The sequence below is a fragment of the Drosophila subobscura genome, chromosome U, assembly GCF_008121235.1.
Source record: "Drosophila subobscura isolate 14011-0131.10 chromosome U, UCBerk_Dsub_1.0, whole genome shotgun sequence".
NCBI classification, from domain to species: domain Eukaryota; kingdom Metazoa; phylum Arthropoda; class Insecta; order Diptera; family Drosophilidae; genus Drosophila; species Drosophila subobscura.
This window is the reverse complement of record NC_048534.1, coordinates 8,735,475-8,749,122: the sequence shown is the minus strand read 5'-3', so window position 1 is coordinate 8,749,122 and position 13,648 is coordinate 8,735,475. Positions and strand designations below refer to the sequence as shown.

Sequence of the window (13,648 nt, the reverse complement as noted above, 5' to 3'; positions counted from 1 at the left end):
CCGCAGCCTCCATTCCACACCAACCACTCGGCAGTTATTTAAGTTTTCCTTTTTTTTGGCTACCGCAAATTTGTCATTTGTCAAAACATTTAAATGCCATTTGGCGGTTTCCTCTCGAGTTGGGCGGTGACTTTGACAGCTGTCGATAAGTTTCTTCTTTCACGCTTTTAACACTTTATGCCTGAACTTTGCCCAGGGCAGCTTTTCCCATTTATCTCGACTAAAAGCCATTTGTTTGGATCGCTAATAAATAGTTTTTGGTGGCTTTAAGCATGCATAGCTCACAGAGATCGCATTCGAAGTGAAAGTGACAGAATTCTGTGGCGACTTATTGATGACTTTTAAGCTTCCAAGATGCCAAGAGGTTCAATCTTTACAGCACCAAACCTTAGCCTTTGTTATTTGATCTGTGCAAAAGTCCTTAAGGTTTGTTTGCTTTCCATAAATGTTTATGCTTCCATTAATTTTATGCTCTTCCATCATCTTCACCCTTGACTTTAACTCTTTTGTATTGTCCACATTTATGTAAGTAATTGAGCCGTTTGCCAAAATCATTCTCACCACCCAGACACAGTCACAGTCACAGCCGCAAACTCAGCCTATTTATGGCCACAATTTTGATTACTTCTCCATCCATCCATCGACCAACCATCCTTCATTTTTTGGCTTTCGGTAGCCGGGACTGGCTGTCATAATGCATCAGTTTGCTTTCGTCACGCCGCCGCAGAGCGGGGGAACTTTGATTTGCCTTTTTGGGACTCCTCTTTATTAAGTTTACGATACGAAATATGTACAGCGTGTGTGTATGCAGCCTCTTTGGCTACTGGAAGTCATTATTTATGTGGCAGACTGAACGCAATTTAGTTATGCAAAAAAGAGTGGTGCAAAAATTGATTGGACGAGAGAACTGTGCTCCGGACAGGAAGCATTCCATGGCATGCCATACCATTGGCAGTGCTAACTAACTGAAGATTACCCTAACAGCAGCTTGTCTACTCTGTGTGTCCATCTGTCTGTCCCTGCCCCACAATTGGGATTGGATTGCAGTGCAATCTTTGAAGTTGGAACGCAATTCGAACGACTTAATAAGCAGCAACGCCAAGCAGATGGAAATGAGAGAAAGGAGAGAGAAGCCACAGCACCAGCAACCCCTGTAATTCCCCTATAATTTTTACCTCCAGCTGCAGTCCGTCTCTCCGTCTGTTTGTGTGCATAATTGGCCACAAGCAAAAACAAGCACAGCCGCCGTGTGGACTCTGGACCCGTCTAGGATAGGAGGATGATGGCCAAATCCATAGCAGTCTGTCCAAAAATAGTAAAATATTTGTCTGTATCTGTTGATGTTGATATGCCTGAAATGCTGGAAAACAGTGAAATGCTTTCAACTTTTTGAGGTGGCGGCGGCAGCAGCTGAATGTAAATCGGATCGCATCGAAAAACCTCCTGCAGCTTCTGCAACTCCTCGAAAACTCAATCCCGTGTGTCTTTAATGGTTCGTAATTATTCAGGAATGACATGAAACAGAACCATAAAAATGATGATTTCTAATTATATATTTGGAGTCAATTTGATCTTCAAATGTTGCCAATTAAAAGATTATTGAAGCCATGCCACTTGCTCAATCTAGTATCTCCTTTTGGAGTCCAGTGCATCGCCCACACATTGAAATTCTTCTTGTGAGTCATCGACTCAACAATCGCATCAACAGTAAGTGCAATCGAGTGGCAGCTACCAGTCTTCAATACCAAATCAAGCATTACTTGCATAACCCGACAGACAGAGTCATCGACATCGACCGCAGTCCGTAGTCATTGCCTGGCATCATGATGAACATCATCATCATCCTCATCCTCATCGCGATCGGGCAGACCGGGCATGGATAAATATTTTTCTAAAGCACAACTCGAACAAGCGAACATGGAGCTGGAGCCCAGAACCTGGACTGGATGCCACTTGAACGCATCACAAAATGCCGGTAGCCCAGTGGGGAGAACACAATTTGGTTGGAGTTGCTTTGCTGGAGATGCTTTGAGATGTTGTTCTTCGTGGTGGTGTACAGAGCATGTGTTATTCTCACCATCGGTCAGCGGCTTTTGAAGCACCCACTGACGAGACCCAACAAGAACCGAACTATGCAGCATCCGTCTAGCATCCATCCATCCATCCAGCCAGCCATCCATCCGAACATCTGACCATCCACTTGGATGCCACTGCAAGTCCAATCCTAACCCGTTCGGGTTCCCACTGTTTCCCGGCTTTTAACGCGGCGACGATGCACCGATGCATGACCAAACATCTTCAGTTCTGGTCAGTTTGATGCCCATGTTGTTCTTTCCTTCATTTTATTTCTTTTCTTGGAAATCTGTTGACTTCCCCATCCGCAAAGCACATCTTTGTCGTGTCGTCGTCACCGTCATCGTCGTCTTGTTTGTCAGTTTGTTTATTTGTTAGCCAGTTTTGTTTATTTTCAATAAATATTTGACATTTGTCTATGCATTTTTCCCGAGCCTCGAGGATAAGTCAAGCGTTTGGCTGCCAACACCGACCGGGTACATTAATTTTTCAAGTACCTGTACCCAGACTTGTCTCTCGCCCCGCCCTCTCTCTCTTCCAGAACCCGCCCATCCATCTCATCAATCCATCGGGCATCGTAAAACTTTTTGCTGCAGTTGTCACCCCGTGCCGCAGAAGAAGAAAAATTCTTAGAGTCTTCCCTCCATGCGGATGTTTGATTTAGACTTTGCTTGCGAAAGGAAAGGAAAATGTTTGCGGAAAACTGTTTCTGTGTGTCTGTGTGTGTGTGGTGTCACTCCCAATGAAGTGTGGAATTTGTAGCTTTAGTTTCTGATCTGATTTTTAAGTGTATGACTCATAGGAAATCTGACAAAGACACGTGTGAAAATATTTGCAACATCCATCGGTCCATCGATTCCCTTGCCTCCAGCTAATAAAATATTTTGTCAACCCAGGGAGCACGACTTCCCCTTCAAATTGGCGGCTTTTTCACTCATCTAATAAGCTGTCGGCGCTTAATTAAGCGACTTGTTTTGGTGGAGCTCCAAAAGCTGGCGAGACTTTTTATCTAATCGCCCATCGGAATTGTGTAAGCCACTAGCCAAATCTTGTCCGTGTAGCGGTTCATTTAATAATTTAATAAGCGCCACGAAATCATGAAAATGTGCAGATACTTCACGGTGAAGGGGGATGTGCAACCTTCGGTGCACTTGTACTGCGATAATTATCACGATTTATGAGCCAAAAGCTCTTATCGGCCACTTGCAATCGTCTCAAAGTGCACGAAAAGGCGTCGAAATGGCCATTAAAGGGGGAAGCGAAAGGGGGACAAATGGCTGAATGGATGGCCTGGCCCGCCGGCCTGGTAGTGTTTGCCAATCACTCGAAATGCATTTATCTTGTGTTTACCAACACTGCAAACGAGATCTCATTTTGGGGTACCTGGAGTCCATCTCGGTCCCCTATCGCAGTCATTAGTTCCGCCTGAGTGGGTTTCGGTTTCGGTCTGGCTGAGCTTCGTGATACTCGATAGCTGCAGGAGAACATGCTTAAGCCTCTGCACCAGAGACACGAGTCGCCCACACTTCAGTTTCGGGCGGTATCCGTATCCCTCTCTGAGATTTCGGTGCACTGTTAATTTGTCAAAAGCTGTCAGATTTTATTAATAACTCGACTTTTATTGGATTGTTTTTTATGCACACTCGTATGTGCACATACTTCCAGCCATTATTCAAGCATTCCAGGGCGAGTGTCGCATAATAAGTAATGTCATAATTAAATTTATAAAATCTGAGTCATCTGCCCCGGGTCTGAGGCCTGGACAGGGGCTGACAAGTTGTGTCGCCGACATTGCGGTCTGTCTAGACAGGCTGAGATTATGTCTGCGGATGGGACACAGTCGCAGGAAAAGCCATACGAAGAAAGGGAAACTAAAGGAGATTGCAGCAAAGTGAAGGAATTTCTTGGGTGCACAAGAAAGGAAACGAAACGAGATTTGATACTCACACACACACAAAACTTTGCCTGCAAGATGACGTAAGATTATTCTAATAATCTTCAGCTAAGTAAATATGCTCCTGGTGAAGATGTGATAGAGCCACTTGGTGGCTTATTTAAATTCCATTATTAAATCTATTTTAATAATTAGATTTCAATCGAAAAAGATTCCCTTCCGCAAACTCCGTAAGTACGTAAAAATCTTTAGTACTCCTGAACCGATTCTAAAACTGCTACATAAAACCATTACATTTACGAGTGTGTTCGATGTTTTGTAGGTTTTTAACGAGTTAGCCGGCAGTTCAGTCATCGTTAACTGGGTCGCTCGGTCATCTTCGACTGCTACTGCCGCTGGCACTGCCACTGGGACTTCGTCTTCGACTGGGACTGGGACTGGGACTGGAACTGCTGTTAATCCGAAACGGCAGCCATTAATGGCACACGCTATATGCGATCGGCAATAAACAAATCATTTACCCGCAAGAGAGTTGTCGGAGACAAGTTTATAAACCCATTGGAACGCCCCGAAACTTTTCGACTTTCGGACAGACTTCCATAAATCTTGGCGGTGTTTGCCCGTGCCTGAGTCCGTGCCAACCCTCCTGCAATCAGAGTTGACTTGTAAACTATTTAATTAGCACATGGTCCGTAAGCGCGTTAGTTTTGGTTGTAAAAAGGCGCCGACGAAGCCGAGGAGTTGGCCCACGATCGCGCTGTAGGCGCCATTTGCACCATTTGATGGCGCCGCCAAATGGCCACTGACTACTCGGCCAATTGTTCGGGCCCCCAACACTATCAACCAACTGCTACTCTATCACCAGCACCAGCACTAAGGAGTTGGTTAATTGTTCAGGCTGCATACATTGAAGAAATTGCATTAATTTGGCATGTTTACGTCGCATGTCGCCTGACGCTGTTGATGATTCGTATCTGTCTTTTCGACTACAAATTTTTATCGCCCTGTCTCCGGCACAGTCATCTAGCCGGTTTTGTCCCCCACTCCTCCCCGATGCAGTTAGTTTTTTTCCTATTGCAATTTGATAAGCCTTTATCCTGCCGCGTCCGCGTCACAGAAATGTTGTCCATTTGAGTGGCAATTAACGATTTTATTGAACAAGCTGTTTGGGGGAATTATCTCTTAAGTTGAATACAAAAATGCTTGAGAAATTTCCAAGCCAAATTGAGCGGGCTAACTGTTGAGCCTACGTTGGCTATAAAGTTTTCTATAAAGTCATAAAGCCATCTGGCCAAGATTCAATGAACGTTCAATACGAAAACTTGACTTAAAGTTTATTGGAATATTTTAGCATCATTTTGATTGACTTGCTAATGAACTTCTTTTTTGGCAAACATTTCGAGCATCTTATATAAAAAACTCTGTTCAAGGATGCCCCAAAAACCGCAAAATAATTATGAGAGACAAACAGAGCAGCTAAGCGTAATTTTTGCACAAAAACTTATTCGAAGTATTTTCTGGGGAACTCAGAGTGTTCATTAAAGAAATGTCAATAACTGGTTTCAGCAACAAATAGCCTTCGAGTCGTATTAATTAAGCAATTTGTCAGGCGTCGTGTCGAGTCGGTCGTCTCTCTGATCCCAATCCCCAAAAGGCTCCCCCCCAATCCCCAATCGTACCCCATCCCAGATCTCATCTGGCAATCGCTTTGCATGCGCCGTGTCAATTCCCCACAGCTACACGACAGTTGCGTTATTTAGAACACTAATCAATGGCAATGCCAAATGTTTCAATCGATGCCAGTGGAAATGCTGCCCAGAGCTGTCAGGAGGCCGTAAGCCAGAAGACAGGCCGCCAAACGGCAGGCGACAGCTAGACTTGAACCTGAACCCGAACCCAGAGCTCGAGCTCAAGCCAGAGCCCGAACCTGATCTTCTTCGATCCAATCCGCTCCGCTCCGTTGCCGAACGGCTTTCAGCGTGTTGGGAACGCGTGTCTGCAGACAATTTGTTTTGTCGTTTCATTACTTTTCAGGCTCCAACTTGATTTTGGCATTTTAATGGGGAAAAACTGAGTGTGTGAGTGTGTGGAATTTTCCTATTTTCCAGCACTTTTCCATTACTCATGTCCGCTGAAAACATTTTGCACTAACTCCGCGTGGGCGTCACCGCAACATCCACGGGGGCATGCCATTCCCTCCCTTGTGGGCCAAGTTGCATCGCCAGGAGAGGCCTTCAGATTTTCACACTCTACGCGTGACTCATGTTCGGAGGCACGTTTCGGCAGCTGTCTGTCAGTTGGTCTCCCCCCCATCCACCATCCGCCATCCTTCATGCACTATTATCTCCAGCCCCGCTGGGCATTGTCTGTTGATGGATGAGCCACCGTTGCGCCTTCACTCGCACTCGCTGTCTACCACATTCAAAATAGATTGGCGAAAAGTTGTCGCTGATTGTCGGCGCACTTGTACTCGCCTTGTAAGTGGGTAAAAGATACTCGCACACAGACAAGCGACAACGAAGATGTTGCAACACAATCTTGTGGAGGTCGTCTGGGTCTGCCTGAGCTGAGGGATGGATGAGTCAGTGCAAGACTTTATTTTAGCAGTGGAGTACGATCATCATCATAAATCGGATATCGGCTGCCGCATCCTGTGTTACATTTCTTGGAAAAAGCTCAGGAAGATCAACAAGGCCGCTATTCATTTCTACAGCTTTCATGTGTTTGATTAGTTTTGGGGAAAATCTCTTTTACATCTCAACGAAAGAACGGAAGAACTTATTTTAGCGCGAACATAAAGCATAATTAGTCCACGGCCCTGACAGCTCCCTCGATTTACTGCTTATAATATTTACACAACACTTTCGAGTGGAGAACAGATTCCGTCGAAAGAAATCATGAATTTCCCTTTGAGGAAAACCAAAGCGTTTTATCTTCCCTAGATGGGGGGAGTGTTGGTGTTGAAGTTGGATGTGCTGACATGCAGGGGCTTGATGTTGATATATTTGCCACGATTTAAGGTCATTACGTCCGACGACAGACACAGTGTTCCCCCCATCCTGATGGCCAGAACAGGTAGAAACTGTAACCCGACACTGACACTGGCACTGGACTGAAGGGATTGTATGTGTTTAGTTTATCACTTTGATCGCAAGTCGATACTTTTCGGCAGTTGCTTGGTCTCTCTCCACAAAGCATACCTGCAGTCGTGCGAGCCTGCTTCCCTCGGGCATTTATCAATGAAGTTCAATGACAGTTGTCGAGGCATTCGATCAACGAACGTTTATCAGACAGACTGATAAAGACAACGACCGCTCTTGGCAGAGGTTACGACAAGATATCATCCAAAGTGAAACAAGAAAATGTTCCATTCAACCTGTTGATCATGTGGGATTGGGTGTCTCTGCGATACGGTGTGAAGTTTATTTGTGAATGATAAACGTAAAGAAGTTGTCGGCATGAACTATAATGAAATCGAATGGCGATCGAAGTTGTACACTTTAAAATGTGTGCATAATATTTTAATATACTTTTATATTTTAATATACTGGACGGTGGTGGAATATTCATAAAGTATCTCATGTTGAAAGTATTTTATCCATTTTATTGAAAGGTTAGTGGTCAAAGACTGGACAAGAGCTGTGCATGGCCAACAGATACGAATACCACAATTGTATATTATTTAAAAAGAAACAAAATATGAATTAATTTCATTTAATGTCAGAATATTTGCCAAAAAAAAGGCTGACAAAAGTGAAGGAATTTTTGCATTTTTTTAGAGCATCTCAACTGCACTTCCAAAGCAAAATGAAAATGAATTCTCCTTGCCCATCTTTATGAGCTTCTCAGTCAATTTTGATTCAATTAGTATCTCTATCAAAAACCTTTCTTTTCTATGTATAAACTCCACCAAAGACAGCTGCTCCCCAGCACAATGTTTTCTTTCCGAAAATGGTGACCCACTTCTTGGGAAGAAAACAATCTGGCAACTAGAAACAATTTATTCGCTCTCCCATCTCTTATCTCAAGTGTCTGCACTAACGAGCTTCGAATTTGTTATACACTCTCGCCGTCTCTCCCTCCATGCTGCTGCATGCCCCCCAGCATTGCCCGTACCCGTTTAACCCACCAACGACTCCGACTCCAACTCTGACTGCACATCAACAACCGCTGACCCGTTAAATGTTCCGGTGGCCGTCATCGTCGTTGTGGCTGTTGTCGTCGCCGCCGCCGAGCAGACGGCGTCAATGTCTTATCAAAACTTGGTCTATAACATTAATTTATGGCCAATGCAAACACACACACACGAACCGCGGGACCAGCTGGACAGCAGGGGAGTTGGGGATAGAGCCGTGGCTATGCCACTTCAAAGTAAGTCCAGTCCCTTCTGGGAGACCGGGTATCCCATGGGATACCATACCATCCGAAATCTCGGTCCCGCAATCAAGTATAAAACGGGGAAAGGGAAATGTTCTCATTTGTGTAAACTCCGATCCGTTTTGTTGCGCCTGTTGCTAATGCTGTTGCTGATGCTGATGTTGATGTTGATGTTGAGGAATGTTCCATAGATCATTTGTGGCGTCTGTTGGTCAGCCGAAGTTAGTGTTAAAGTTCCTATTCTATTGTTTTGGTCCACAGCGCAGAACGCTGTTTGTTTACAAACGCCCTCAGCCACTCCCCCCGTTGATATTTTGTTTTGGATATTTACGAGTGCATGTGGAGTTTTCTGCTTTCCTTAGCCATCGCCTTCGCCTTCTGTTCTGCTCAGTTTTGTGGTCTATAAAAATATTTTAATGCTCTCCAATTCTGTGTTTTATGTGGCGGCGGGAGTGCCTTATTTACAGATGGACTTCAAAAGGCTTTGTCAGAACCGTTTCAGCTCAGAGATATATTAAGTTTCGATATCAAATTACCCAAAGGAACAAGAACAAGAGCAACCCAAGAGCAGGGCCTATTGTTTGTTTTTAATGAGTTCGGCAATTGTTTTCCCATCACGGGAATCCTGCCTTTTGTTTTCCTCTGGGAACAAGTTTTGACATGTGTTGGATGTGCAAGGAATTTCTTCCAGTGCACGTTTTTTTCCATCAACTGTTGCATTTATTTTGCTTGCCGGCTGTCTTTTGCATCCATCATTCTGTGCACATCCGCTGGGGGACGTGCAGGGGGAACCAGGCCACCAGGTGCTGCTCACTCGACAGATCTATAAGGTGCATTTAAATAAATGATCACAACAAAGGGCTAGGGCCTGTGCAGGTGGGGGGGATATTCAGCTGCGAGGTGAGAGATTTATAAGCGATAAACAAGTCCGAGTTACAAATGGGAACGATGAGCCATTGATCATGGTTGAAAGCAACCGAAAGCACAGCATTTTCATTAGATCCATCATAAATACACTGATGCCATCGATTCCGGACTCTTCAAGTTCAAAACTTTTGCTTTTCACGCACTGACCGCAGCAGCATTTTCGAAAAAGGCAATAGAAAAGCGACCATAAAGCAGAGTTCACTCAACTTTTACGAACTTCACATGTCAATAAAACATTAAAAGCAAATAAAACTGAATGAAAAGCAGGGGTCAGTCACCAGGGGGTACGAGCTCTGCCGCCGAACATTTTTCCCACAAATCTAAATTTCCAGAAGCAGCAGTCACAGAAGGAGTACTGCGCCTGGCCCCATCGTTGGGCATTGTGTAATGCAGTTAACAAGAAACAAACAGAAACAAGCCAAAGCGAAGCGAAGCGAAATGAGAGAAAATCAATGAAGAATGCACTCTTCCCAAACACTCTCCAAACGGCAGCGAACAGCAAAGAGCAAACAGCGCGATGTTTGTGCGTGCGACTTGGCCATGATGTATGGCTGACAGTGTAAAGAATGTATCCACAAGATGCTTAATGAGCTGATAAAGTGTGTGTCTGCGGTATCCATCTATGTGCTTGATTGGGCATGGCTTAATGGAACCCGAACTGTGCGGAGCGGAGCGGAAATGCAGCTTGGGTCAATCTAATCGGATCTTTTGTATCTATCTTGCCTGCTCGAGTATCTGTAACTGTGACCCATTTCGCCATGGGGGAAACTTTCGTTTTCTCTCTAATCCAACTCCATACTCCAACCGATGCCAGGCCAATCAATCAATCAATTAATGCCAATAAGTAGTCTCGTTTGGGCGTTATAAATGCGTTTCAGCGCAGCTCGAAATGGTCGCCAATCGCTCGTAATTTGCTCTATCGATTCGCATTCACGTCTTCAAGGCTTAAACGATGAGCGTTGAAGAGTGTTGCATGGAATCGACTTACCATTTAATGATTTGGAATTGATTTGCAATCATTATCGAATCGGAAATCAATCGGAATTAAAAAGCTGCCCCAATGTGGAGGTTTTTTGCCACTTGACAAACACTTTCCCAGGAGTTGTTGGAGCTTGCGGATGAGAATCTATAATACTGGAGAGTGCTTTAACTTCATAAACCCTTTCTCACATAATATTAATTCTTATCTTTGTGGGCTAATCATTGGCCATTTGTATTAACCACACTCTGGCATTAGGAAGGAATTATCATAATAAACAGGCAATGAAATTTCTCCAAATATTTCGACACGCAGCCTGGAAGCTCCCTAACAGAACAAATTTTTGGTTTCTAAAACAAATTTTTATGACACAACTTTTACGCAGCAGACACGATAAGCCACTTAGTTTTTATAACCATTCGGGGGAGATATTTTAATAAACCCTTTTTCAGGCCATGTGTGTGGGTTATGGTCCCATTCCACATTCTTCGCTCCGACGCGTCGGAGAGGGGCCTCAGAACATGTGTTCCTATTAGCGCGTGAGGTTTTCCCGTGTGCGATACGCATGCCTCCATCAATTATCCTCTCTGGAAACTCTCCAGAGACGACCTACCTAACAATTGTCCATTGTTGTTGCTGCCTAGTTACGGCGTCTTCCTCTCAGACTCCCGACCACAATTACGGCGACAACAACTGTGGTCCCTGGCGCTATTGTTGTCCTCAATCTGTTCTTTCACTCCTCCTCCTTCGCCTGTAGCACGGGGTCATGTGTGCAACACAACAAATGCTGCCTGAAAGTGCTCAAAACCCACACAGGCTCGTCTCGGTCTCTGAGACAGCCTCCAAGGGCTACATAGAACATCTAACCGTCAGCGTACACATATTTTCCATACATAAAACGAGTGTTTGTAGAATGTTTCTCTATTCATCTTTGTGGATCTCGCTTTTGTTCAATTCAATTGCCATTCCATTTGTTGTACTGAGGTAAGACTGTAAATTGTTTTGACTGCTTGAATCTGTTTGGATTTTGAAACGCCTTAATGGGATGAGCACAGGGTTAACTTGCGGCATTCCAATGAAAAGTTGAGCATTTCGAAATATTGATCTTGTAAACGTCTTCCTTAGACCATGAATATTACAGAGTCAAACGGTTACAGAGTTCACAGTGCCATGGCCAGAGATCGATCAGCATCTCCGAGTTGTGGCCAGGCCAAACCAGGCTCGGCCAGAGCGTGCATTTCATATTCCGCCTAATAGGCAAAGTTCACATAACAGAAAGCAAAGCTCCTCCATACCATGGTGCTGCATCGGCAACGGCAACGGCAAATGGCAAAGGCAGCACAGGGCCGGGGCAGCTAACAAGCCAAGCCAAGACCTGGGCGACGACGACGACAACTACAACATTGCTGGACCATAACTGGACCTCTCACGTAATAACGTATAGAATTACAAAAGGTATAAAGAAAGACAAAAAGCAAAAAAAAATTAAAGAATCTCTTCCTCCTGTCACAACTTTCACATTAAAGTTCTTTCAACTTGAGCGACCAAATATGGAGAGCCGAGACACGCTGCACACGACCAGATCAGAGACCAGAGATCGGAGACCAGGAAGCCAAACGCGAGCAACTCGAGCAAATCGATCAGAGAACCATATTTAGAAGACTTGACCATAGTTATATAGTTAGGCACTTACCATTGGCATTCGGTCTGGCAGCTCCTCCGCCTGGCCGCTGCAATCGCCCGTTGCGGCGACGCTGCGATGACTTTTTCTTGGCTAGCGACTCCGATGAGGATGATGAAGTCACCGTCGACGTTGACTCGTCCTCTGTAATGTTACTTTCTATGAGGAGGCCACTCTTGGTTTTCCGCCGCCGCATTGATTGCGTCGACTGCTTCCTCTGGCTCTTCTGCTGGATGCGCGCTCCTGTCCAGGACACAATGCTCTGCGACAGCTCCTGGGAGCCATTGTTGAGTGGCAGCTCAAATTCCTTGAGCAGTTGGGCTGGGGACAGGCCGTGCAATCGCTTGCCCGGCCGCTTGGCCTGGCAGTCGATGGCTAACAGCACCAGAATCAGGATCAAGCCCAAGGACCCCCGGACCAGGTGCCGTCTGATTTGCATGTTAATTATTTTGAAGGAACACAACACTCTACTCTCGGCGAGCAGCAACTAACAGCACATTTCACCACTTTCGACTTTGAACTTGGAACTCTTTTCAATTATTAAATTTTTCCTCCTTCGACTACAGAAAAATCTTATTCAGCCTCAAGCCTCACATCGCTTGATCTTTTCATTCATAATCTGTTTTATATGCACCGCACCACACAGATTGTAATTTTGTTGTATTATTTTCTTCAAACTCATTTACGATTTCCGCTTGATTTTTTTTCGTTGTATTTCGATTTTTTCTGGCACATTTGCTCTTGCGAATTTCTCACTTTTATTTTCGCTGCAACTTCTCTACTTGAACATTTTTGCGCTATTTTATTTTATTTTTGTTTCAAACACATTTACACTTTCCTGCTCGGCGACAGGCACAACATTTCTTCTGCAGCTATTTCGGTATCCTATCCTCCTCGATGGGCGGCGGCAAGAAAGCGAAACGCAGCGAAACGAAACTCGCTCACTGGCAGCACTTTCGATCTTGTTTCAGGCCCTCGGAAATTGCATAAATTACTTTTGCATTCATTATTTTATGATTATTTGCAGTGGCTTATCGCCTAATTCCCGTTTAATTTTATTGCACTCTCATTTATCGCACAGAGCGCTCAGCACTACTCGAAGGCACTACAATCTAGAATTCACCCATCACAATCGTACGTAACCATGGGCGGCGCGTGTCTCTCCGTCCTACGCAAACGACCGTCAAATTCGAACTGATGGTGTTCGTTCATTCGAATGCCTGCACTTCGGGCTTAACGAAACGATCCGTCGCTCGTTTCTGCGCTTGTGTGTGTGTGTCGACTCGATCGACACGAGTGCATTCGGGAAGAGTAGCACTCGAAATGCACTGTGCTGGAGGAGAGACTACGGCACAGACCGCGAATCGTATGCATGGGCATGTTATGGAGTAGGTAAATGCTGATGTCTGGAGAGTCCTTTGCAACGCCAGAGATCGTCAGTCTATTTGGTATTATTTTCTACGAATTTTAATATTTATTTACCAATAAATAATGAACTCATTGAAGATGACTCAACTCTATTTTTGTAATTGGAACCTTTAGTTCTAGTTTGGAAAAATAAAACGCACACCAAAAGGTTTTGAGAAATCTTACACCTCTGATCAATATTGGCGGTGCCATTGATCTTGCCGAAAAAGTGTTATACTCTGATCTGCTGTTAACTGAAAGTGTAAAGTGCATGGCTATACATATGGACGTGTACATATGTTTCTTAGGG

General features: G+C 44.6%; 1 protein-coding gene across 2 annotated transcripts in view; it reads right to left on the bottom strand.

Moving 5' to 3' along the window:
• LOC117902649 (laminin subunit alpha-1) overlaps nucleotides 1-12,370 on the bottom strand; it is a 72,077-nt gene extending 59,707 nt beyond the window's left edge. For both annotated transcript variants that reach the window (XM_034814174.1, XM_034814175.1), the window contains exon 1: nucleotides 11,944-12,370. In XM_034814174.1, coding sequence (XP_034670065.1) covers nucleotides 11,944-12,370 — 427 coding nt within the window. The remainder of the gene's footprint in view (nucleotides 1-11,943) is intronic.
• Nucleotides 12,371-13,648: the final 1,278 nt, after the last annotated feature.